This window comes from Pelodiscus sinensis, chromosome 2, assembly GCF_052426305.1.
Source record: "Pelodiscus sinensis isolate ZL-2025 chromosome 2, ASM5242630v1, whole genome shotgun sequence".
NCBI classification, from domain to species: Eukaryota; Metazoa; Chordata; order Testudines; family Trionychidae; genus Pelodiscus; species Pelodiscus sinensis.
The window spans coordinates 197,156,771-197,182,149 of NC_143053.1; the positions used below are offsets into that span (position 1 = coordinate 197,156,771).

The window sequence follows — 25,379 nt, forward strand, 5'->3', positions numbered from 1 at the left end:
CTAACGTAGTTCGCTATAAACAGGGTTTTTGGCTCAAGATTATGATTTTTAGAAAAAGTTTTCTTGAAGGCCAGCTACAGGACATGCTAATCTAATATTAGTAAGTATAGAATACCCAGACCTTCAGTAATAGAGAAAAAGCTCAATCACATAAATACTAAGGGGCTGTACCCTCTGCTCACTGTGCTCGCCAACTCCCCTCTCATAGGGGGAAGGGAAAGGCAGGCAACCCCAGCTCCTCCCCACCCCCCAGCCAATAGGGAGGGCCAAGCTGTAGCCGCGCCAGCCCGAGCACCTTCACCTCCCCCCCACCCCGCTTTGCCAGCCTGGGCCCCCCTCCACCTCCCACCAGGCCTGGCCCCCCATTTTACCCCTGCCTCCCACCAGACCAGGACCCTGTCCTCTCCCTTCCACACCAGCCTGGGCCCTCCGCCTTGCCCTCCCCCGCTGCACCAGCCCAAGCCTCCCTTCTCCCCACCCCTGCAAGCCCGGGCCCTCCTCCTTCCCACTCCCTCCCTCTTCCCCCTGACAGCCCAGGCTCCCCCCCCCCCCCCTTCTCCCTTACCTTCCGGAGAGGGGAAAGGATGCATGGCTCGCAGCTCTCCAGAGCACAGGGGATGAAGGGAGGTGGAGGGAAGAGAGGGGGACTGTGGGACGCAGAGTGATGCATCATGTCACACTGTCATCCCACAGAAAAAGTTTTAATATACAGTAAGGAAAAAACAGTAAGGTAATTGGCACTTACTCAGAGCTGTTTGAATATTCTTTTCTCCATTCTTAACTTCTTCCAAAAATCCCTTCAAAAATTTTAAGCCTCTGTGAGGAAAGACACCCAAAATATTAGTCACCAGACAGCTCCCACAATTTCTTAGTGAAATGGAAGGGTGTATGACATCCCTACATACATAGACACAAAATCACCGGTTTCACATAAAGCTTTAAACCATTTTGGCCAAAATGGGACATTAATAAAGGCTGCTCACGGTGAGCAGAACCCCTGTCCCTTGCCCTAGGTGGAAATGCCCAGAGAAAAACACAAGGGAAGTCTCACCTATTCACTTATAACACCATACACAATATTGACTTGCCATTCCTCATCTGGATAAAGAGATAGATCCATTACTTATCCCTTTGGCTTGGATCACAGCTTGTCTCCCTCACCCTCACACAAGCTGTGATCCAAGCCAGAGTTTCTGGATGACTCAAGAGATGAGGCAGGATACATTAGTTATCCAAGAGGACTATTCAGTCATTTCCCCAGGAAAGAGGGTACTTCGACTTTGCGCACAGCATGGCTATGTCTAGACTAAATTAGACATATCCAAATTGCAAATGAAGCCGGGATTTGAATTTCCTGTGCTTCATTTGCATAATCGCATCTCGGCGTTTGTTTGAAAAACACGCTATTTTGAAAGTGAAACCATGGTCTAGATGCGGTTCTTTCAAAAAGAAAAGCCCTTTTCCTGTAAACCTGTACAGGATCTTTAGAAAAAAAGCTTTTCTTTTTGAAAGAACCGTGTCTAGACTGAGGTTTCACTTTCAAAATAGCGTTTTTTGAAAAAACGCTATGGTGTGATTATGCAAATGAAGCACAGGAAATTCAAATCCCGGCTTCATTTGCAATTTCAATATCTCTAATTTATATCCCTCTTTCGAAAGAGGGATGTAATCCAGACGTACCCTATGCCCAATATTGGGATCATAACTGGGATGTTAAATTTGAATGCACTGAATTTGGACTACTCAGGTGGGCAAAGAAACTAGCAAGAATTGTTTCCTGAACCTGATCTACATTGGTGAAGGGATCTGAGTAACATCCTATATACCTACAATTAAACTGAAGGTTAGTGAGTTACCTTTTTAGCCACAAAAGGGCCTCGGTTGCCGAGTTTCTAACGTGGGCTACCTCAGCACTCACTTCATGGAGCACTATCTTCTGGAGGGTGTTGAACTCTTCTGTGTTGGTTATATATTTCTGATTTATTTTCTGGAGAGAATGCAACAGTTCATGCACTGATATGGTTCCATTTTATACGATAAACACATTCTGGCTCACATGGGCTATTTACCATGCCTTTTCACATAAGAGTAATTCCAGTTCCCAGATTAATCCCTTGCAACGTACGTGGAGCATTAGACTCCAAATGTGAGGGGAGGAAAGCACCTTGCTTTGTTCAACAGGCTCCTGACATTTTAAATCTGGAAGGGCAGTGATGGATTATGGAGAGAGTCCTGGCCATTCTCCCTTGGCAGAATGGTTACCTCAACTGTCAGAGAGGGAAATTCATGCTCTCAGCACTTCAGGGAAAAGAAAAACACTGTTAAGGTATTAAGGAGCAAAGATCCTATAGAAGACTGAGCCACCATCAACACATTTTTTTTTTATAATGGATCTAAGCCAACACAAATCATACTGTTTTAAGAGGCTTTTGTTGTACAATTTGGAGATATATGATACCTTTATGCTCCCAGTACACACACTCTCAGTCCTTTGGGGGTTTTATAGCATTCGTCTCAGTTACTCTATGTTAGTAGCTATGGCAGGACCCTGTGGTGTGGTGCAAGAGAAGTAGGCCCACTGGGAATGCGAAGAAGCTATTTATTTTCCACTTTAAGTATTTCTTTGTAACCTTGAAATAAATTAAATTTCTCATGAGCGTTTAGCTCTTTTTGAAGCGATAAATATTCTTTTACTTGATTTTGCAAGTAGCTTGTGAAACCTTTTCAAGCTTGGAGCCAAAAGAAAACGTTCACATTCATTGGCAGCTTCTCAGATGGGCTATGTCTACACTGGCATGAATTTCCGGAAATGCTTAAAATGGAATAGTATTCCGTTTTCAGTTTTTCCGGAAAAGGAGCGTCTACATTGGCAGGCTGCTTTTCCGGAAAAGCCCTTTTTCCGGAAAAGCGTCTGTGGCCAATGTAGACGCGCTTTTCCGGAAAAGAGCCCCGGTCGCCATTTTCGCGATCGGGGCTTTTTTCTGGAAAAGACTACTGGGCTGTCTACACTGGCCCTTTTCCGGAACAGTGTTCCAGAATAAGGACTTATGCCCGAGCGGGAGCAGAATAGTTTTTCCGGAATAGCGGCTCATTTTGTACAGTAGAGCATCGTTGCTTTTCCGGAAATTCAAGGGCCAGTGTAGACAGCTCGCAGCTTAGTCCGGAAAAGCAGCTGATTTTCCGGAATAAGTGGCCCAGTGTAGACACAGCCATGGTGTAAACAAGCACTGATTTCAAAGGAGCTGCACAGACTATCAGCTGAGGACATGATTTCACAATGTACTCACTGGCTTCTGCTTGAGGAAGGAAATGCTATTTTTTTCAGCTTACATTATTAACGCCGCAGATGTGGCTAATGAAGTCTTTACATACAACTCTATAAATCCTCTTTATTAATTGCTATCATCTCATGCTGAATGGTTTATACCAGGGGTCTCCAACCTTTTTACACCCAAGATCACTTTTTAAAATCTCAGAACAAGTGAAAATCTACCGCCCCATCCTTCCCCCAAGACCCCACCCCTTCCTTGAAGCCCCGCCCTCTATTCTCCTCTCCATCACTTGCTATCCCCAGCCCTTATACTCTCTAGACTACTACTCCCCCCCCCCCCCCCCCCAATTCTTCTGTAGGAAGAGATTTTTCCAACATTTGGCCTGTCTAGACTGGACAAAATGTTAGAAAAACCCCTTCTTTCGGAATCCCCCTTATTCCTCATGGAACGAGGAATATAGGGTTACCGAAAGAGCATGTTTACGCTTCCAGTAAAAAAAAAGCATAAGAACAAATGCATCCCTGGATGCGGAAGAATTTTTCCGGGATATCTCTGGAATCCCAGAAAAACTCCTGCAGTCTAGCCGTACCCTCGCTGGGTTGAGACAGGATGTGTGGGCTCTGGGGTGGGAATGAGGGATTTGGGTGTGGAAAGGGTGAGAGGTGCAAGCTCTGGGAGGAAATCTGGGTGGAGGTGGAGAAGGGGATGCTGGCTCAGGGAGGGGGCTCCAGGCTGGGTTCAGATGGAGGGTTGCGGTACTAAGCAAGCCACAGGTTTGTGGCTGTGAAGGTGCAGGAATTTGGGTTGGGGTAGGTGAGGGGCACAGGGCAGGAGGTTGCAGTGTATCATAGGCTCAGATCTAGAGTCTGGGGGGTGCAGGAGTGTTATAATACTGCAGCCAGATGGGGGGTTGGCCCCAATTGGTGGTTTGTTGGTTAGTATTTTATTTAAAAATGAAGCCTATGTCAAACAAAAAGTTTCTGCATTGTCTTTATTTATGAGAAGGGCGGGGAACCTGTTTTGAGTCAGGGTCACTGACCCACAGAAAAGTGAGTTGGGGCCACACAACGGAAATGCAAAAAAGTTAAAAAAAAAAATAAAATACCCCCCCCCCCCCGCCAAAACCCATACAACACACTCCTCCAAAATCCCCTCAAGCCTCACAAAATGTGGCCCCAACTGTGCTGGTGGGAGCAAGGGACATGGTACTGGGGAAGGGTGCTAGTGGGTGCTGGGAAAGAGGACAGGGTGCCAGTGGGACAGGGTGCTGGGGTGGGGAGAGGGTTCTGCAGCAGGGGACAGGGTGCCAGTGGGAGCAGGGAGTCCCCTGCAGCAGCCTCCTCCCAGGACTCCTCCCTGCTGCCCGCCAGAGGAGGGAAGCCCCGGTGCGCGCCTCCTCCAGGACCAACTCCTCTTCCCACAGTGCCGGGAAGCCCCTGTGTGCGCCTTCTCCGGGCTAACTCCCTCTCCCCGGCAAGTTCCCGGCATGCCACAGACCTGGGGGAGGGGAACAGCCAGCGTACTTCCGGAACCCCCAGAAGTGGCACGCAGCTTCAGGACTTCCATCCACCCGGCAGGAAGCCAGCACTACCTCCATTTTCGCTGGAGGTAGATAGAGGGGCTTCTTGGGGGAAAGAAATGGAGGGGAGGGGCCAAACGCTTCGCGAGACCTTACAATCAACCAGTTGATCACGATCAACAGGTTGGTGACCAGAGTTTTATACTAAACCAAACCTCAATCGGAGTTAAAAAGAAAAATAAAAAAAATGTGGTTACACCCAAATTTGGACTGTGTTGAAAAAAATACCCTGTACTTACACACAGTGTTCCCTGTAAGCTGTGCACTTGTGCAGTCGCTTAGGAGAGCTTCAAATTCCGCCTACCTGATAAAGAGTGCTACCAGCTAGGTTGGTATTTATACTGGTGGTGCACATTGGCACATACCTCTGTGCACATAAAATTTATTCCACACATGGATGGAAAAGATTAGAGGGAATATTGGTAACATCCCTTTCTGCATTTTGATCTGACAGATAGCAGCATTATATAGATATTATAAAAACCTACAGATGCCTGACCTACCTTCACCTGCTCCTAACATACCACACACTTATTTCCTTTATAAGGGTTATTGTACTGCATCTCACTCTATGCCATTCTGTTTCTACACACAGCCATAGCTGTAACAGCAAGCCAGGTGGATAATGGATAATGCCCGGGACTAGAGATCAGTAAATTACAAACTCAATTTCTGCCTAGCTCATGATTTTAGAACACCTCTTTAAACCCAGAGGTATTAAAGATGGCCACCTTGTGCACCCAAAGGAACAAAGAGGGAAAGAGGAAAAGGAGTTCTTTAGAGTATCAAAAGACTGTATTACTAGGAATAATAGGATGAAATTAAGTTGATTTATTGGGGAAAACCCCACTCTAATGGTGAGATCTATATAAATCCTGAATAGCTGTCCAACGGAAGTGAACCTATTCCTGATTACAAGAGATGAAATTACAAATGGTTATTAAGTACATATATTGAGGACCAATCCTGCATGGTCTGGAATGCAGAACACTGGACATGATAAAGGTATATCTAATTTCTATGATTTTAAGATACTCAATATATTGCCTATGGGATTATTCGTCATATATAGTTAGATATCAGTTTGGTTGTGCACCCTGACTTAAGGAAATCAGAACCTACATTTATACACTATTTGTTTGGTAGCTTCAGTATCTGTTTAGTCTTAAAATAGTCTAATTAATTTTTGTTGAAAAGTCAGTGCTAAAAATGGCTATTACCTTGATATTACCTACAAAATCCATTTTTACAGGAGCAAAGACTGTTGGTCCAAGTTTGTCTAGAAAAAAGAAGGCAACATTTTTAAAGCAGTTTCTTAGTACTAATGACTCAACAATATCCATTTCCCCTGGTACCAAAAAAGCTTTTCTGAATAGATAAAAGGAGAAACAGAAAGATGGAAGTCTTTCTTCCTCTGTTTTAGAGCCAAAAATTCCAGTCTGTACACGAGCCAAAGACAACAAAATAATATGACCTCACTCTTATAGCAAGTTTTATCCATAGAGCTCAAAGTATTTTATAAAGGAAATCAGTGTCCTCATCCTCAAATAGGATTAAAAAACTGAATGATCTTAGAGAGCCTCCGCCACAACTCTTATTAGGCAGCAAATCAAAAAGGATTTGTGGCATACCTGAGAGACACACTGATTGTAGTGAAAGTAACCAACCACTTACCCAAGACTGGCACTATTGCGTAACACGATTGCAGAAATTCCTCTGTGGGTATGCCCTCATTCTCCTGGAGTTCAATATCACTGAACCTGCAGATTCCAGTATGAACACAAAGAAAATGTTAAATACTCCTGTCATGCATCTTACCCATAAATAAGGGCAGAAGGGTTTGGTTTTTTTGGAACGAAGTCTATATGCAATCCATATTTCACAAGAACCACATACTGAGTTTTGTTCTGTAACGGATATGAATGTTGGAAAGGAAATCACAAATTTTTCATACAAAGACAAGATGCACCTTTTTTGTTTACACAGAAATATAAAAGCTAGAATTCAGCTCTCCAATTTAAATGCTTTCACCGACAAGGGCAAAATTTACATTATGCCTGTATGGTGAGGATGGAAGGATGGGCTTATGGATAACACACTGAACTGCAGAGAGACTGATACCATGCCAGAAACTGAACCCATGTTTCCTGTGTGCTTAGTCAAGTGCTTTTGTTTCTCTATTCTCCACCTGTAAAATGGAAAAAATAATCCTTCTTGGTGTACCTTGGCTATTTCGACTACAACAGGGATGGGAATATATGGCCAGTGGGCTGGATCTGGCCCCCAAGGCTCCTGCACCCTCCCTGCCACCCAGACTCCACACCCCAAGCCCATTTCTTGGAAGCCCCTTCTTACACACTGAACTCCTCATTTTTTACCCTACCCTCGAGCCTGAGGGGGCCCCACAAATTCTACTAGCCCAGGTGCCCTTAGGCTCTGGTGTGCATTGGGAATGTGGAGGTATGTCTTTGCTTCTCAGTCAGGGGCCACGTCAATGACTTTGTTTTTCGTGCTTCTCACATTTGCCCTGACTGATTTTTCTGTGGGTTAGTGGCTATGGCCCAAAAAAGGTTCTTCACCTGTGGCCTACGAGCTCTTATCACTACATGCAGGTCATATGCCTAGTGCAATGGGGCCTGATTTCAGATTCTGAATTTGGAATGGTGAAGAGATAATCATCATTTCAGCATGTTCTTATACTTCTTATGCATTACAGTACTATTTTACACGACTGACTCTTTTGTACAGTTTCAGTGGAGAGCCTTTTTACATCAGTGTCACTGGTGACTTCCAACCAGTGATTTTTGACAGTACATAAACGGGTTCATAAGGAATAATAATTTTCAACACAGAAGTACTATGGGCAATTTAGCAGAGACAGATAATTACTCTAAATAATTTTCCAGCTAATGATTAACTGACCAGCAATCATATTTTCATAATTTTCTCCCAGTTACGCTTGCAAAGAATCAACTATTTCTATCCTATGGATGGTGGGAGAGAGTTAGGGAGCAGGGAGAATTAAAAAAAAAAACACAAAAATCACACACAGTACAGTAAAAGCTGTGTTATCTGGAAAGCTCTATAAAGCAGCCTTTCAGACCTTCATAGAAAAGTCCAATCAACAGTCTGGTTGGTGCAGGGCCCGCATGTCCTACCTGGCTCTGAACAGCTCCCCCAAAAGCAACGACATGTGCCTGCTGCTCCTAGGTGGAGGAACAGCCACAAGGGGTATGCAGAGCAAGAGGGAGACTAGAGTAGGGACGTTAGCTATTGCGTAATTGAAAAGTTGTGTAACTGCATTAAATCTTGGTGGTTACATGAGAATTCAATCGTCCATGGGGGTGGGGCCAGCAGTCAATGTGCTCCCGGCCCCACTCTTGGAGAGCCCCCTACCACCCTGCACTACTGCCTCTGTATGAGAGGCAGCAGCGTTGAGTGGCAGACGGGAGCTGGTCTGCCAAGAAAGCCAGTTTAAAAACCTGCTTCAGGTGCAGACCAGCTGCTTGCTGCCCCATGCTGCTCTGTGCAGGGTGGCAGCAGCCTCTGTCCACGGGGGTCTGAGCTCCCCATGGACAGAGGGTGGTCCATGGGGAGCTTGGATGCGCCCATGGACAGAGGTCCATGGGGAGCTCAGAACCCGCGGACAGAGGCCAGTCCATGGCAGTAGTCCCTCTCCACAGGGAGCTGGGGCTTGTCACAGACCTCCCCCCTGCCCCTGGGAGCTGGTGATGCCCCCCTCACTGCCTCTGTAGAAGGCAGCGTGTATGGGGGGAAGAACGGGGGGCAGAAGGGGGGGGGGAGGGGAAGCGGGTCTGTACTTGAAAACCAGCTCCCCACACATATGTGCTCCAGTCCCCCCCCCCCCCCCCGCCGTCTCTCTAAGAGGCAGCAGCACGAGGAGGGCAGGGGGTGAGGCAGATCCAGTGCTTGTGGGGAGCCGGCTTTTAAGCCGGCTCCTCATGGGCACCAGCTTCTGCTTCCCGACCCACTTTGCTACCTCTGATACGGAGACCGCAAGGTGTGTGTGTGTGTGTGTGTGTGTGTGTGTGTGTGTGAGAGAGATGGGGAAGAATATGTGTAGTCGACAAGATTAACCAATAAACCCATGCTTATTGGTTAATCGTGTAGTCTACACGGTGACATCCCTAGTGTGGGGTGTAGGCTCTGGAAGGGAGTTTTAGTGTGAAGGGTGCTTGGGGCAGGGGTGGCATATTCAGGGTCACTCAGCTTGAATATCTCCCCACAAACTGTCCCTGCTGACCCTAGCAGACACATAGTTAGGTGGCTCCGTGCACTGCTCCTGCCTGCAAGCATCACCCTCACAGCTCCTATTGGTTGCAGTACCCAGCCAATTTTTTCCCCACTTATCACCATCCCATGTTACCATTATGTGCTGGATTAAAATAAAAAGCTTTTAAGTGATGGACCTTTCACCATAATATTTAGCCATTAAGACTGCCCTGTTCCAACTCCCAGTACTAACATACATATTGTAGCTTTATGACAAACAAAGTTTTACAAAATTACTTCTGCTGGGATTTATTTAAGTGAGTTCACCATTGCATGGATCAAAATACTCAGCTGATTAATGGTTTTAACCACACAGTTTCACTGTTATCAGGACTGTCATTTACTGCATGCAAGAGCTAGGCTACCTATTGCTCATGACACTGAAGAAGGTAGGAATATCCTCCTCTTCTTCTCCCAAGTGTGATGGAGCTGGTCCACTTAGAGAATACATTGCCGACTGCAGCGATTCGTTAGCACTGTTGCTCTCTATGGGCAGCATCTTGCCGTCTCCATCATCTTTAACTTCATCACCTTACATTTGAAAGAATGGAAACCTCAGTTACTGAAAGATACCAGTTATCTAATTTGGATGAGATACTCTGAGTAGTTTTTCCTCTTGTATAATTTATTAATGCCGTATTCTATGGTTTTCAGAATGAATGGCTCTATTGGTCTCTGCATGCTCACTCTTCTATTGTGAGTAGGGGACTACACAATACTCGCTACTCTCACTGCCTAAATTGGAAGAGCACCAGCTCCAGGAAGAGATGTGACTGTGACATGTCATCACGTCTTTTACTTTCTTCTTCTTTTTTCCTTTGCCCATTGCAGGGGGAAAATGCAACTAAGACTAAAAAGATGCACAAGGATGACAGTGTTTGCCTAAGATGTCCAATGTGAGAGCCATATTGAACCTGCTGGAAAAGGTTTAAATGGCATCTGTTGACTTTCACGTCTTGGTATCTTACCTGGACTAAAAGGGCTGTGTGAGTAGCTTGGTGGAAAAAGGATGTAGGGCTGAGGGCTGAGCTGTCCTACAGTGAGACCCCTAAGTTCAGCCAAGACTGGAGAAAAGATGTGGGATGAAACTATGTTGAATTATCATGAATTTCAAAGTAAATGAAAACTAAGCCAGGGAAAGAGGGAATGAACTTAGTTTTAGAGCAGGTGGAAACAACACGGGAAGTGAAGTCCTCTAGTCAGTAAAGCTGTCATAACAGCTTCACAATAGGAACCCACAGTTGTTTTCCTTTTCAGTTACTATATTTCTGTTTTTTTCCAACTATTTCTTCTGCCAATGCAAGACCAAACTAAAACCAAAGAGAGGAAAACAAATGCAAAGGAAATTTTGGAAAGCCGGCAGAACTAAATGTTTGTGACAGAGCATAACTTGTTAAGATGAGAGGAAACTTGATGCCTCTTATGTTTGTGCAAAAATTCTGCTAGACCACTAGTTATTAGTGCCCGTTCCTGCATAATATTCAGTAAGGGAAACACCAGTAATTTGAGTCTCACCTAATTTACTCAAACAAATATTAATAAAAAACCTCAAATACATCAACATAGTGTCTCAGAGCTGGATTATATCATGTACAGATTTGTTTTTACAGAATTACATTAGCATAAGCATCAGGCAATTTCTAAAACAATGCCAATTCAAAATATAAAATCGTTTGTTTAACTCTGCCTACTTAGAAGAGATGCCAGCTAGAGTAATGGGTACTGTAATACAGGACTATCTGAACGGTGGAGGAATCTTCCTAAAATAAGTAGACTCTTAATTTAAGGTGAAAGGGTTTAGAGATTTTTGTTTTGTTTTTAGCTTTTTGTTTGTAGAATTTTGTTTTGGTCTTTTAAGATGTACATGCACTGGTGGTATAAGTGAATTGCAGGCAGGGCAACTACTCAGAAAAGTCCCTTGTCCATCGAGCATGTGCAGTGCAAGAAGTGCATGAATGCAATCCCAATTTCTGTCAACTGTGACCCAGAAAGAGCTCTAGTGTGAGAGAGCATTCTAGTCACTATACCTCTTCAATTCTTGGTCTCCACCAAGGCCACCAACAAGGGTGTGAATTGTGTTGGGAAGATTTTGCCCCTAGGAAATGGGCAGAGATCTAAGTAAAATTTCAGTAACCTTGTAGAGAGTCCTGACATGCTCCGTCTCTCTTGAGAAGCAAGATCTCTCATACTCTTGAGGACTATTTGTGCTCAAAAGTAATAAACAATCCTGGATAATATTTTGTTCCATTCATTTACCTATCAACTTCTTTTCTACATCGTCTTCTGCTGCAATGTCACAGTCCCCGTCATTAGATTTCAGGTTTGAAGGTATCAGAGGATTAATCAAGGTTTGCTCACAATGATTAGTTTCTGTCTTTATGGAGCCATTTTCACAACTGTGCAATTCCATTTGCCTAAGGGGGGGGAGGGGAAAAGAAACAAATGTAAATCAAAGGACAGACAATATCATATTTCACTTGGCATATCTCTTCCTGTCAAACGATACACAACAATGTGAAAGAGGGACTTGAAATCCAAAACGCATAGCCTGTTCTAAATTGTTGTGAGCAAAATGTTTGTCTAAAGACACTAGAGGGAACCATGTAGCTTCAAAAATGTTTTCCCAATATATAGTCACTGAAACAATCCTAAGCTAAGAATATGGAATTCTGAAAGAAAAAACATGCATACATCATTAAGTTTGCTGTGTCCCTTTTGAAATCCAGTTGGTTAAAAAAAGGAAAAGATACTGTATCTGAAGCAGTTCTGCTCTCATGGCTTTAGACATATTTTCCTATTTTTTTCCCCAAATACCTTTGTCTCTATTGTTTTGTGAGTGAACAGTACAAATATACATACATAACAGGTGAAAATGACCAGGGCTCGACAAATTAAACAATAAACACCGTTCATTTGCGGTGCACGCATGCGCAATACAGCTCTTGCGCATGCGCAGTACGGGGCTGGTGAGCGGTTTTCGCCGCCATGTGTCAAGCCCTGAAAATGACCATATAAGTGGGAAAACAAACTATAAACAAAGAGTCATCATAGGCAGGAAGAATTTCTCCGGGTCTCAGTTATAGTAATTTAAGGTATTACTTGTAACAATGACATGTAAAAAAAAGTTTTCAGACAGAAGTAGGTTGCCTTTAAGGAACTGCTTACATAATTAGAACAAATTAAAATGTTATGCTAAAAAGTTGTTAAATATTTACTGGAATTAAGCCTACTGTTAATAAAACTATGGAAACCCAGAAGAGGGATTATCCTTTTCAGAAAACAGGACATGTTCTCATAACTCTTGTTTCTTCAATACTCAACTTAAAAAAGGTACAGAAACCCAGGGAAAATATTTGCTTTGCTTTGGAGGCCAATATGGGCACATCACCAAGGCAGAATTAGGGTTATTAGGACATACCAGATTTTAAAGAAATGTTCCAGTGGCATGCTATTTTGGCATTGGTGGCATTATGTCACTGTTGTGATGGACAGCTCATAATAATAATAATACAATATATGGAGATATACCATCTCAAAGAATTGGAAGGGACCTTGAAAGGTCATCTAGTCCAGTCCCCTGACCTCATGGCAGGGCCAAGTACCATCCCTGACAGATTTGCCCCAAACCTCTAAATGGATTCCATAAGGATTGAACTCACAACTCTGGGTTTAGCAGGCCAATGCTCAAACCACTGAGCTATCCCTCTCCACAAATCTCATTCATTGCCCTTTGCTCCCTCTGTTTTCTACAGCAGAACTCATATTGGCAATGCTCCATAGCAGAAGCCAGAGGTGGGGAAGTGAGCAGAAAACCATGTGTGAGATGGTTTGCTAGCCACCGGTACTAGAAGATTGCAATAAGGAGAATGATAAGGGAAGTCACAAGGAAGTGTGAGTTATGCGAGAGTAAGTCCCCTTCTCTTCTATCCATTTCAAGATGTCACTTACAGCAAACAGAATGTGTGCTTGTTTCTGCTATTTGCATTAACATCATCGATATATTAATAAAAAGTAACCCAGGAGAGTCAAAACAACAAAAAACAAACCAGATGCCATTTTTAGGGAAAAAGGAGTTTGTGTACCTTTCTGTTGTAGTGCTATTGGAGGAGACAGGAGAGATTACCTATAAAACAGAAAATGTATGTTTAAAAAAAACCCAAAAAATTAAGCATTTTGTGCTCCTCAAACTTCACATTTAACAACCCAGACTGAAATTAATAAGGAAATTTAAGCTTGTGTTTCATATTTTCCTGATCTAGGACCCATATGAACATATGCAATGGGGTTTGAACCATGAAACGATTGGGCCCTTCTCAAGTAAAGGATCTATTCCAAAGGTTAGCTGGCAATGATGAGAAGCTAATCCCTGGCAGCATGCTGCCTACCTCCACAAACTAAGTATAGTGATTGTGTGGGAGCTGGAGAACAGGAAGGTCCATTGTGACAGGCTGGGTAAGGGAAAAATGAACCCCGCTTCCTGAGTAGGGATGTGAACGAACGATGTTTACGAGTTAACCGGAATCCAGCCAGGATGAAGCAGCCTCCTGCTCACAGAACAGTATGGCAGGCCATGCCCGGTCCAAGTAGCCACTCGCCTGCAGAGAAGAGCAGCATGGCTGACCTCGCCTGGCCCAAGCAGTTCTCTCCCAAGCATGCTGCGGGTGGGTGTCTGCTCTATTGTAGCTAGGCCCACTGAGCCACAGGGCTAGGAGCTGGCAGCTCTATGGGGCTGGGTGATGGCAGCGAGCAGCCAAGCCCCGCGGTAAACCAACAGAATTTTTACATGGGTAATATTTGTATACAGGCAGACCCCGAGTTACGCGGATCCAACTTATGTCGGATCTGCACTTACGAACGGGGCTCTCTTGCCCCGGAGCTCGCAGGCAGTGGGACCGCCCAGAGCGCAGCGGGACCGCCACCTCGACCTCCGGGGCAAGAAAAGCTGCTCCGGGTGCCCCTGGTCTGCTGGGGACCGTCTCCAGCAGACCAGGGACACCTGGAGCAAAGCCGGGGAGGCGGAGGGGTTCCGCGCCTCTGAGGCTTTGCTCTGGCAAAGCCTCAGAGGCGCGGCACCCCGCCGCCGCTGCGGCTTTGCTCCCCGTGTCCCTGGTCTGCTGGGGGGGAGGCACAGCTAGTGCCCCCCCCCAGCAGACCAGGCTTTTGTTGTGGACCCTGGGGTAGAGCAGCTGGGGTGCTGCCGGGTTGGTCCTGCAGGGACCTACCTGGCAGCCCAGCTGTTCTGTCCCAGGCTCGAGATTCAGCCGCTGTTGAAACTGATCAGTGGCTGATTCCAGGAAGCTGGGGGCAGAGCAAATCTGCCTCCAACTTCCTGTAGTCAACCCCTGGTCAGTTTCAGCAGCAGCGGCTGAATCTGGAGCCAGTTCCGACTTACATACAAATTCAACTTAAGAACAAACCTATAGTCCCTATCTTGTACGTAACCCGGGGACTGCCTGTATGTATTTTTACACCACTAATCCTGAGTATGTTTAAACTAAAAAACCCTACATATACCGAATCCCTTCCTCCCTTCACCCTAATCTGACGTTAGCTAGGACAGTTGGTCCAGCTTCACAGCTATGCCTGGGGGATGAGAGACCGTGATGGCGAAACGCATGAGAGGAGTTCTTCAACTTCTGGGAAGCTTATAATTGCAGACACGGGGCTGGGATTATTTTTTAAAATTCATTTTGGACTTCCACTCCAGCCTGGAACAGTCACCAGATTCTCGGCCCCAGATATTCCCAGCTGGATCAGGTCCCAAACATTATTGAGCAAGGCGTTTAAACTGCTATTAACAGTAAGTGAATGGTGATTTAAATGGAGCCCTGCATTGCTTGCAATCTATATGGCATACAAGGATGTCAACAGTGGATGGTTACGATCTCTATGTGGGACTAAAAAACCCCATTCCACACTTCCACAACAAGTAGTTTCTAGGAAAGGCAGTATGCTTTTTATGTGGAGACTGACAGCTGGGACTGTACAACATTACCTTGTTTGATTTGAGAACAGCCAAGTGTGGAGATCCCGAGGGGGTGCGAAGTAATAACTCAGAGGAGAAGGCCACATTTGCAATCTGCATACATTCATCAAGAGTCTTCAGGAAAGTGTTACATGTTGATTTCAGCAGAGCTCCCATATCAATTCCATTCTGTGAAATAAAACCAGCCACTTTGCCATCAACACCTAATTTGGAAAGACTGAATTTACAAAATCCATCATCCCAACAGCCATGTTTTTTAATCATCAGAAGCCCAATATCTTCAAAGAGCTAAAAAGAAGAGGCCATTGGATCACAGCAAGGACAGCAGACACAATAGGGATTGTATCTTCTGTAGGTGTTCCTGCTGTTGTTCGCCTCCAGTAACACCAATCTCAAAAAGCAGCATTTCAATAGCAACATCTTTTTGTATGACCCAGGCCTGGAGTTAACACATACAATGAGTTCACTACTCGTCCATGACCCAAGCGGAAACCAGGGCAAGAGAATGAGAAGCTGACTATTCAACTAGATAAAAGTGACCTAAGATAAGATTATGAAGTGGGTAAATACATTATTACAGGCAGTCCCCGACTTACGCGGATCCGACTTAAGTCGGATCCGCACTTACGAACGGGGCTTTTCTCACCCCGGAGCTCACGGCGGTGGGTCGCCAACCGTGTCCTCCGGGGCGAGAAAAGCTTCTCCCAGTCTCCCTGGTCTGCTGGGGGGGGGGGGGGTGTCCAGCAAAGCCGCTGGACCCCCCCAGCAGACCAGGGACACCCGAGCAAAGCCGCCGCCTGGGCAGCTTTGCTCCCAGGCAAACGAACAAAGCCACCCAGGCGGCGGCTTTGCTCGGGTGTCCCTGGTCTGCTGGGGGGGTCCAGCGGCTTTGCTGGACCCCCCCCCCCAGCAGACCAGGGGGACAGGAGCAAAGCCGCAGAGCACGCCCGCAGCGGGACAGCCCGGGCACGCTTGGGCTGTCCCGCTGCGGGCGTGCTCGGCGGCTTTGCTCCTGTCCCCCTGGTCTGCTGGGGGGGGGGGTGTGTGTGCAACTAGTGCCCCCCCCCAGCAGACCAGGCTTTTCTTGCCTACCCCTGGGGTAGAGCAGCTGGGGGCTGCCGGGTTGGTCCCGCAGCACCGCTCCGGACCAACCTGGCAGCACCCCAGCTGCTCTGCCCCAGGCGTCCTGATTCAGCCGCTGCTGGTCAGTTTCAGCAGCGGCTGAATCAGGACGCCTGGGGCAGAGCAGCTGGGGTGCTGCTGGGTTGCTCCAGTAGCGCCGAGGATCCGCGCTACTGGAGCAACCCAGCAGCACCCCAGCTGCTCTGCCCCAGGCGTCCCCAAGTCAGCCGCTGCTGAAACTGACCAGCGGCTGACTACAGGAAGCCCGAGGCAGAGTTGCTGGGGTGCTGCCAGGTTGGTCCGGAGCGGTGCTCTGCCCTGGGCTTCCTGGAATCAGCCGCTGATCAGTTTCAGCAGCAGCTGACTTGGGGACGCCTGGGTTTCTTAAGTTGAATCTGTATGTAAGTCAGAACTGGCATCCAGATTCAGCCGTGGTTGAAACTGATCACTTTCAGCAGCGGCTGACGCCAGTTCCGACTTACATACAGATTCAACTTAAGAACAAACCTACAGTCCCTATCTTGTACGTAACCCGGAGACTGCCTGTATATGTAAGGCCCTACCAAATTCCTAGCCATGAAAAATACATCACAGTCTGTGGTATCTGGTCTTGTGTGCTTTTAACCTATACAATATGTATTTCACAGACAAACGTTTCTCAAATTGGGGGTGCTGACCCAAAAGGGAATCACAAGAGGTCAAAAGATTATGGGGGGGGGTAAGAGGGGAGGGTATCACAGTAGGGATGTAAGCAACTAGTCACTTCTCACCCTCACTGCCTCTGTATCAGCAAGGGGGCAGGGGAGGGAGCAGGAGCCAGTGCCCGTGAGGAGCTGGCTTTAAGCAGGCTCCCCATGAGCACCGGATCCGCTTGCCAGTCCCCAACTCTGCTGCCTCCAATAGAGACAAAACAGCGTGGAGGGTGAGGGGAGGGCAGGCTAGAGCCAATTCAAGCAGGCTCCCCGCATGTATGGCCTACTACAGACTGCCTCCCCCACTCTCCACTGCCTCTTACAGAGGGGGGAAGGCGGGTGCTAGAGAGAGTAGGCTTAAAAGCCGGTTCCCCCCAGCACCAGGTCTATGGTACTGCCTGCCCCCCTCCTCTCTGAGCTGCTGCCTCTAACAGCGGCTGCTGCTGCGGACCAGCCTCTGTCTGCAGGGAGCTTGGACCCCCGCGAACAGGGACTGTTACCACCCCACGCTGCCGCCTCTGAATCTGAGGCAGCAGTGTGGGGCGGCAGGCAGCCAGTCTGTGCGGGGAGCTGGTTTTTAAACTGGCTCCCTGACAGACGGGCTCTCAGCTGCCACTGCACTGCTGCCTTAGAGGCAGCAGTGTGGGTGGCAGGGGGCTCCCCAGGAGCACACTTGCTGCAAGTCCCACCCCCCGGAAACTATCAAAAAGTTGTGTAACTGCTAAGATTTCATGTGGTTACACAACTATTCAACTATACGATATCTAGCATCCCTAGAATGGGTATTTTTTTTCCTAATATGAAACCATCAAATATTCGGTTAAAACCCCAAAAGCCATCACAAAGGCTAAATCAGAAACTTTCTTTCTTTCATCATCTCTTAATCCTATGGACAGAACTAATTTTAACTATCTGGATTGCCAGTTAATTAGGGTCAGGCAGTATGCACTTCTTACACAACGTCTGTTTTATCAAATATGTGTACTTTATTCTTGTCAACATGAACTCAATGCACAGTGAAACCCACAGCTTTTTTTGTGAAACTACTACCCTGATCATAGTTACTTCATAGGACCTCAGTACTATCCAGCATAATCAATATCAATACACAGGGCTCGAAGATCACGGCAAAAGCTACTCGCCAGCCCCACACTGCGCATGTGCGAACCGCTGGTGAACGGGGTGAACGGCTGAAATCTACTCGCCACGGGCGAGTAGATAAGCAGATCTGTTGAGCCCTGACAATACACAATACAAAAATAGTCATATTGCTAAACTAAGCCCATTGCTTAGCTATTTTTCTCCTATGTGCATTCAGCAGGAAAGTCAATGCAACATTAAAATGACCATCCTTCTTTACGTAGTGATGGGTTCATTCTGTGAAGCATTCAGTCCACCAGGACAAATCCAAAGTGCTTAGCACCCAGTGCAATAGGGCTGTATGAAAACAAAGTTGTACCTCTGATTCAGATATATCACAAATGCTAGCTTCCTTAGTTTTATCCACTTGCTGAACAAGGAGGTCACAGTACAATCTAAGCTCTGACATTTTGGTTTTCAAGGCTTCAGTGCTTTCAGTGAACTCTAGAAATGAAACAAGAGGAGAGTTGGACACATTCCATCAGTTTCACAGTAGACATTTTTGGAAAGTTAAGGAAATAACTAGTACTATTTCAACCCAGTCCAACGTAGCTGACTGAATAGAGATTGTGTTGAAATGTCATTCAAAAAAAATGTAAGACTTAGAACTGGGTTGGCCATTTGTTCATGACAACTGAAAGACATGCACTGTTTGTTATTTGCCAACAGAACGTACCCAGATAAATTATAAACACACAAACCTACTATAAAAAAAACCAAAGTCTCGACCACAAGACGTCTCACTTCATGAGCCTTTTTATTCAAGGACTAAATCCCTATCAGACTATAACATGCCTGTTTGCTTAAAAAAATCTGAGGTATAAACAATAGTTGTTAAAGGGTCATAGCTCCTTGTTTATAAACTACAGAAAGGTGGAAGATAGAGTTTGACAAAGACAGATCATTTTAATACCACTCTCTCTCCTTATTTATAATTAAAGGACTGGAATACCTGAAAGCTAATTTTAACCCCACCCCCCTTATAGATTAACAACAACCCAGAAATTTAAAAAGGTAAAATTTTCTTAGCTGAAAGTTTTGCAAATGCACGATGAGCATTTCACCTTGTGACAATGTCAACTTATGAGTTTCATTTTGTTTTGCATCTTTTTCCTGATTAAATTGTATAGACAATCAGTTTTATCTACAACTGGGGTTCAATATTAAAAATATTGGAGACCAAATTACCATCTGTAGACAAAATAGTCTAGTACAAGAAGGAGAATGCATCACCAGTCCTTCTGAGAAGCTGGTTCTCGAAACATGTTCATTTTACCATATGCAGGTATGTTCCCAAAATATGTACCCAAACCTACCTCTATTTATACTAAACCTGTTTACAAAGAAAAAGCACTGTATACATCACCCAAGACTATTATGAAAATATTGGGCCTCAGTTATCTTGTTTTTGGTAGGATGGTGTTCCCTCTTTATTCCTGGTTTTTCAATACAACATTCTGAACTTAAATGGGCCATGAATGCACCCCTTACCTGTACAAGGGTAGAACACTTGCATCTCTTTCCTTTGACAGTTTTCCCATCTCAAATGCTGAGCTGTGCTGTTACAAGGCATTGTGGGATACTTACAAGTGAGCAAATGTAAGTAGAATGCAATTTAGCATGATTACCTAGCACTTATATATCATAATATATGCAGAATACTATTAATGCATGGCTGTGTGACCTATAGGCACTGGCTAACAGTTCACCATTGTAAACTTGCATTGTGGAATAGACTCTGCATTTTGTGTCTGACTCGGTGTCTTGTGTAGTGAGCCAATCTGAACAGGTGTATCCACAGCCTGATGAAATGCACAGCAAGATCAGAGATGAAGGGAAAGTTTCATCTTATGAAGAGTTAACACAGGAAGAGTCATCAGGATGGCTGCCAACAATTATTGACTTACTGATGACTCATCTGCTTTCCCACCTCTATTCAACAAGGGTGTTGGACAGAAGGGACTCAGAAAGACCGCACTTATTATCAGGAAGATTTCTGTGCAGAAGTGACTTACCGCAGGGAGACAAGGGTGTCTCTACTAGCCAGAACAGGGACAGATCTCAGACCCAAAATACTTTGGTGAGGACATGTGAGGGAATTGTTTTCCCCTAGATATGACAGACAGAGAGAGAGGGAGAGAGAAAGTCTAGGTGTTCCCTATTTAATCATAACAGGGTCCTTGAAAGGTGTAGTAGCTAAAAGGATGAATTAGTTTTTCATAATTTAAAATACAGTAATTCCTCATGTAACACGGTGGATACGTTTCAGAAAATGATGGTGTTAAGTGAAAACGTGTTATGCGGGGTCAATTTTCCCATTGAAAATAATGGAAAAGGTGGGAGTTGCATTTCAAGCGGTAGGGAATGGGGAAACCCAGTTGCCTGCCTGCAAGCTGGGACGGAGGAGAGGGAGCAAGGCATCCAGCAAGAGGGGGTCTCCGAGGAACGGCGCGGTGAGCAGCGAACCCTCCGCCGCTTTGAAGGGAGGCGGGGGCAGCCACCGGAGACTAGCTGGCTGGGAAAACCCAGCCACCGGCCTGCGAACAGGGGCGGAGGAGAGGGAGCAAGGCATCCAGCGAGAGGGGGTCGCCAGGGAACGGCGCAGCAAACCCTCTGCCGCTTTGCAGGGAGGTGAGGGAAGCCCCACGCAGCCGCCAGCGACCAGCCGGCTGGGGAAAACGTGTTATTACGGGGACGGTCGTGTTGTTCAAAAAAAAAAAATGTTCCCCTCCCAAAAATTGTGCTATCACGAAAACATGTTAAGCGAGTAATTTTTGTAAACCAAGATCAAAATTTTTAAATCACGTGGTTCAAGTCAAGGTCCTTCATCTCTGATTAGGCCTGATTTTCAGAGGTACTGACTGCCTGCTATCCAGATTTGGACACTGTGGCTCAAGTATACATTTATCATTTCTAGTTGCAAAACTCCTAGGGAAAAAAATGGGGAGATAAAGAACCAAGTAAACGACGAATTGTTCAGAAAGGCTAGAAATGCCAGAGATACACAACTGAGAATGTTCTTGCCTTTTTCTCTCTGTGTCCTACTGTCTGTCAGGCAGGCCTTGGCAGTTCCTAGTGCAACCAGCCACTTTTGCCTCTCAGCTGCATTTCTGGCTTTCAGATAGAAGTACTGTTCTCCTGGAATAATCAGATCCATCCGAGTATTATCTGTAGGGTGAACTAGGAACAACACAGATTAAGTCACTGAGTCAAACACCTACATTATGATGCATTTTCACACACACACACACACACACACACACACACACACACACACACACCCTTTGCAACAATAAAAATACTGCAATTCCTGGAAATGCATATGGAAAACTGGTGGCTATCAACAGTCAAATTTCCAAACTTGCCATTTTGTGACTCAGGCTCTCGAGTTATCAGTCTTTGGGAGAAAGAATGTTTCATGCCATGAAACTGAAATCCCTTCCACTTTAATAATAAAAGAATGAAGAACATAAAAACAGAAGAACATCTATACTGGGTCAGACCAACAGTCCATCCAGCCCAGCATCCTGTCTGCCGACAGTGGCCAATAACAGATGCCCCAGAGGGAGGGAACACAACAGGTAATCCTCATGTGATCCCTCCCCTGTCACCCACCTTCAGAGAAACAGAGGCTAGAGACACTATTCCTGCCCATCTTGGCTACTAGCCATTGATGGACCTAACCTCCATGAATCTAGCTCTTTTTTGAACCCTGTTAAAGTCCTAGCCTTCTCTGCATCTTCTGACAAGGAGTTCCACAGGTTGACTGTGTGCTGAGTGAAGAAAAACATCCTTTTGTTTGTTTTAAACCTGCTGCCTCTTAATTTCATTTGGTGACCCCTAGTTCTTATATTGTGAGAAATAAATAATTTTCCTTATTCACTTTTCCCACACCAGTCATGATTTTATAGACCTCTATCATATCTCCCCCCGCCCCCCAAGCCTTAGTCTCTTTTCTAACCTGAAAAGTCCCCAAAAGAAGAGCAACTCAGTCATGTGTAGCTGGACCCATGATGATTACAATACAATGAGAGAGAAGTGCAAAACAAAGCAAGGGAGAAAGGAAAAAAAATTCAAGGGAGAACATGATTTATAAAAGTGTGGGACTGTCAGTAAAAAGGAAAACTCTCTCTGCTGTGAAAAACAGTTTCATGGATTACACACTACTGTCCGGGACTCCTTTTCTGAGAAGGCAACCTCCTCCAACAACTCTGTCCATATTTCAGTTTTCCTACCTATACGTCTCTCTCAAAATTTCTGTCGCTACTGTTCAATTCTTAATCCATTAGGAGTGAAGTGACGAAGTTTGTTTATGATTTATACTATTAAAGTGGAAGTTCTTGCTTTAGTTCTGTGCCAGCAAAGAGTTAGGTAGACCCATGTGCCCTTACGCCATGGCTTGCAAAAAGCCCCAATATTTAAAAAAGCATTATGCCTACATGCAGCATGCCCAAGACACCAGATGTTTATAGTTCTTAGAATGCTTAATTCTTTATTTAGTTAAAGTTGAATAGAGATTATATTCATGATATGCTATGGGCATGTAAAGAGAAGAAGTCTTTGATACAAGGATGACATGTCAGATCACAGGAATTATATTTAAGAAACATAAGGGAGTAAGATATTTATTGGAAGAATTTTGTGCAGCAGATTCTGAAGTTCCTTCGTTACCTTGAATTTCGCACACGGCCATTTGGATGCTTCCTTTACAACCCTTCCAGGCATCTTCCTGAGAGTCGTAATATGACAAGATACCTCCACAGAGAAGAAACCATCGAGGCTGCCAGCCTGAAAAGCAAAACTGCATTTCTCAGTGATTTAATGTTTTACAGAACACACATTTCTTCAGTTCAACAACTATGTAGGTTTCGTGTGGGAATTTACACAAGTGAAGCGCAAAACAAGAGATACTCAAGATGGTTAAAGCTTAATCCTTATTTTCGTAGAGATTTTTACTGAGCTTTAGAACAGCATCCTTCAGCAACAATTACAGGTGTTTCCTACAGCCCAGCTGGATTTGAGAGATGCAGGTAAAGGTCAGATGAAAACAGTTAATGGCAGAAATTAATCATTCCTTGCTAAGTATTAAGCTACTTGAAAGCTTATGTCCTAATAAATATGTTAGCCTCTAAGGTGCCAGAGGACGCCTCGTTGTTTTTGCAGATACAGACTAACACTGCTCCCCCAAAGACCTTTCCTCAGTCAAGAATACTGAAAATAGCTCACACTCCCGTTGTTTATGCAACACCCTGATGCTCAAGAGAAAGCGCCTGTCAAAAATCGATTTGGGCTGTAATCATAGCCAAACACAAATCTGCATACCAGTAAGTTTACAATGAACCCTGAATCCTAAAACTACAGGCAAAAACACAGAGGCATAAGTCCATTCCTTACAGGCTGAGATAGAAGGGGGAAATATTTAAGCTGATTTTTTTTAAATGTAAGTTTCCACAGTATTCTAGCTAATGAGTATAACAATCACGTAGGAATTGAGATACTTTTTAGAACTCTTGCCATTTTATTTTATTTGAAAAAAAAAAAAAAAACCACACACTTTTTCATAACAGGTTCCTTTGGGGAGAAGAACAGACCAGATTCAATTTGGATTTTCAAGTAAAAGTGGGGGTAGTCAGAGTGCTACGAGAAAAAAAAATTGTAAAAGTCATTGTAGGCAGTTTTCAGTAAGGTGGAATTTATTCAACACAGAAGAGAAGAGAAGCCAGTTAATTGCTTCAGACCCTTAAAGGCATAGAAACAGTTACTTAAATAATACATAACTCCTCAGTCAATACAAGCCTTTAATTCACTCTGGAGCTCCTACTTCAACATGGCTGCTATGGCTTATGGTACTGCAGAGCCCAACTGAATTACAGCCTCTCAATCATGTCAATGAGGTGATCTGCAAGGAGTACCTTTTTAAATAAATATTATTTGTATTTAAATGTATTTCAATAGACTGCTTCCTCCTTGCCCCCAAAAAAGTCTTTTGCTAAATTAACATCTTATTTCCCCTTCTACTAGATGAGCAAACATAGAATGATTCACAATTTCTTACTATGTAGAATAAGCACGCATACAAAATGCATTTTCAGAATTAAATCAGTATTGATGTACAAGAAATCAAATTTTTCAAAGCAGAGAGCAATTTTCCAGTGGCAGACTTTTAAATATTTAAGATCCCAGTTTTTTAAAATGTCAGATAGCAAGGATTTTGCTAGAAGACATATTAGCCACATGGGACCCTATGATTCTGAGCGAGGCAATCATCAGAAGGTTATCCTGAGGACCATCAAATTGTAAGAGGGCTGACAAATTGCTGATACTGCAACCGTATCTTTCATTACAGGAGCTTTACAGTTTGTTATGGTCACAAAACGAACCCTATAAAAATGTGTCTCTTAGGCTATGTCTACACAGTAGCATTATTTCACAATAACTGACATTATTCCGAAATAAGTCTGCATCTACACTACAAGCAGTTATTTTACCATAATGTCAAAATAACATCTGGAGGACTTCTTACTCTGACTACTGTAACCTTAATTGTACAAAGTCAGAGAAGAGTGCTCTCTCAGACGTCCTGCTGCGCAGACAGCACCAAAAGCCAAAATACACTATTTTGACTTAAGCTATGCAAATGACATAGCTCAGGTTGTGTAGCTTATTTTGGCTTTAGCCCTGCTGTGTAGATGTGCCCTTAATATGGAGCATTAATCTAGATTCCTAGAACACCAATTTCCATATCAAGTTTGCAAGATGATTTTCCAACTCCCAGAGTACTAGAAGCTCTACCTAGTATTTGAAAAGTCAAAGCTGTGTCCCTGCACTGTGTTAAAATTGACAATAAGGATTCCAGAATAAGAATTTAGTTGTGCACTTCCACTGATGATGCACTAGGCCTGCCAGAACACAGGTTGCTCTTCTAAAGCCTGAATTAGCTCTGCAGAGCTATTAGCAGTAAAAGTTTGATGCTTTCGGTAACATAAGCAGATAAAACTAAAGAGGCACTAAAAACACATGTCTATCAAAGGCCCTATACAACATCGGGTCTCTAAAATCAACAAGATTAAATTAAGGGAACATTTACATACCAGGAAAAGGTACAACAGTAAACACTGAACTGGTGCATAGCTTTCCCAAGGGAAATGGTGGGAGTTACCTCACATGTAACTGTTAAGAGATTAGGTACAGTAATAGAAAATATATTGCAAAGAACAATTCTGCATTTGCATAGGTGTGGGCCAGTAAATGTAATCTATACTTATCTATAATTTAAAAGACATTTTTAATCTTCA

General features: G+C 44.5%; 1 protein-coding gene across 5 annotated transcripts in view; it reads right to left on the bottom strand.

Moving 5' to 3' along the window:
• Positions 1 to 25,379, bottom strand: part of PLEKHA8 (pleckstrin homology domain containing A8) — a 39,656-nt gene that overhangs the window by 7,926 nt on the left and 6,351 nt on the right. For 2 of the 5 annotated variants that reach the window (XM_006133229.4, XM_075922132.2), the window contains 11 exons: positions 22,756 to 22,872; positions 21,109 to 21,264; positions 18,404 to 18,528; positions 15,140 to 15,298; positions 13,227 to 13,267; positions 11,401 to 11,558; positions 9,510 to 9,675; positions 6,526 to 6,611; positions 6,072 to 6,130; positions 1,857 to 1,987; positions 746 to 816 (listed from right to left, as the gene is read on the bottom strand). In XM_006133229.4, the coding sequence (XP_006133291.4) occupies positions 746 to 816; positions 1,857 to 1,987; positions 6,072 to 6,130; positions 6,526 to 6,611; positions 9,510 to 9,675; positions 11,401 to 11,558; positions 13,227 to 13,267; positions 15,140 to 15,298; positions 18,404 to 18,528; positions 21,109 to 21,264; positions 22,756 to 22,872 (1,269 nt within the window). Of the gene's footprint in view, positions 1 to 565; positions 648 to 745; positions 817 to 1,856; positions 1,988 to 6,071; positions 6,131 to 6,525; positions 6,612 to 9,509; positions 9,676 to 11,400; positions 11,559 to 13,226; positions 13,268 to 15,139; positions 15,299 to 18,403; positions 18,529 to 21,108; positions 21,265 to 22,755; positions 22,886 to 25,175; positions 25,201 to 25,379 lie in introns of those variants that run through there. The other 3 variants (XM_075922133.2, XM_089776647.1, XM_025189751.3) reach the window with 3 other exon arrangements.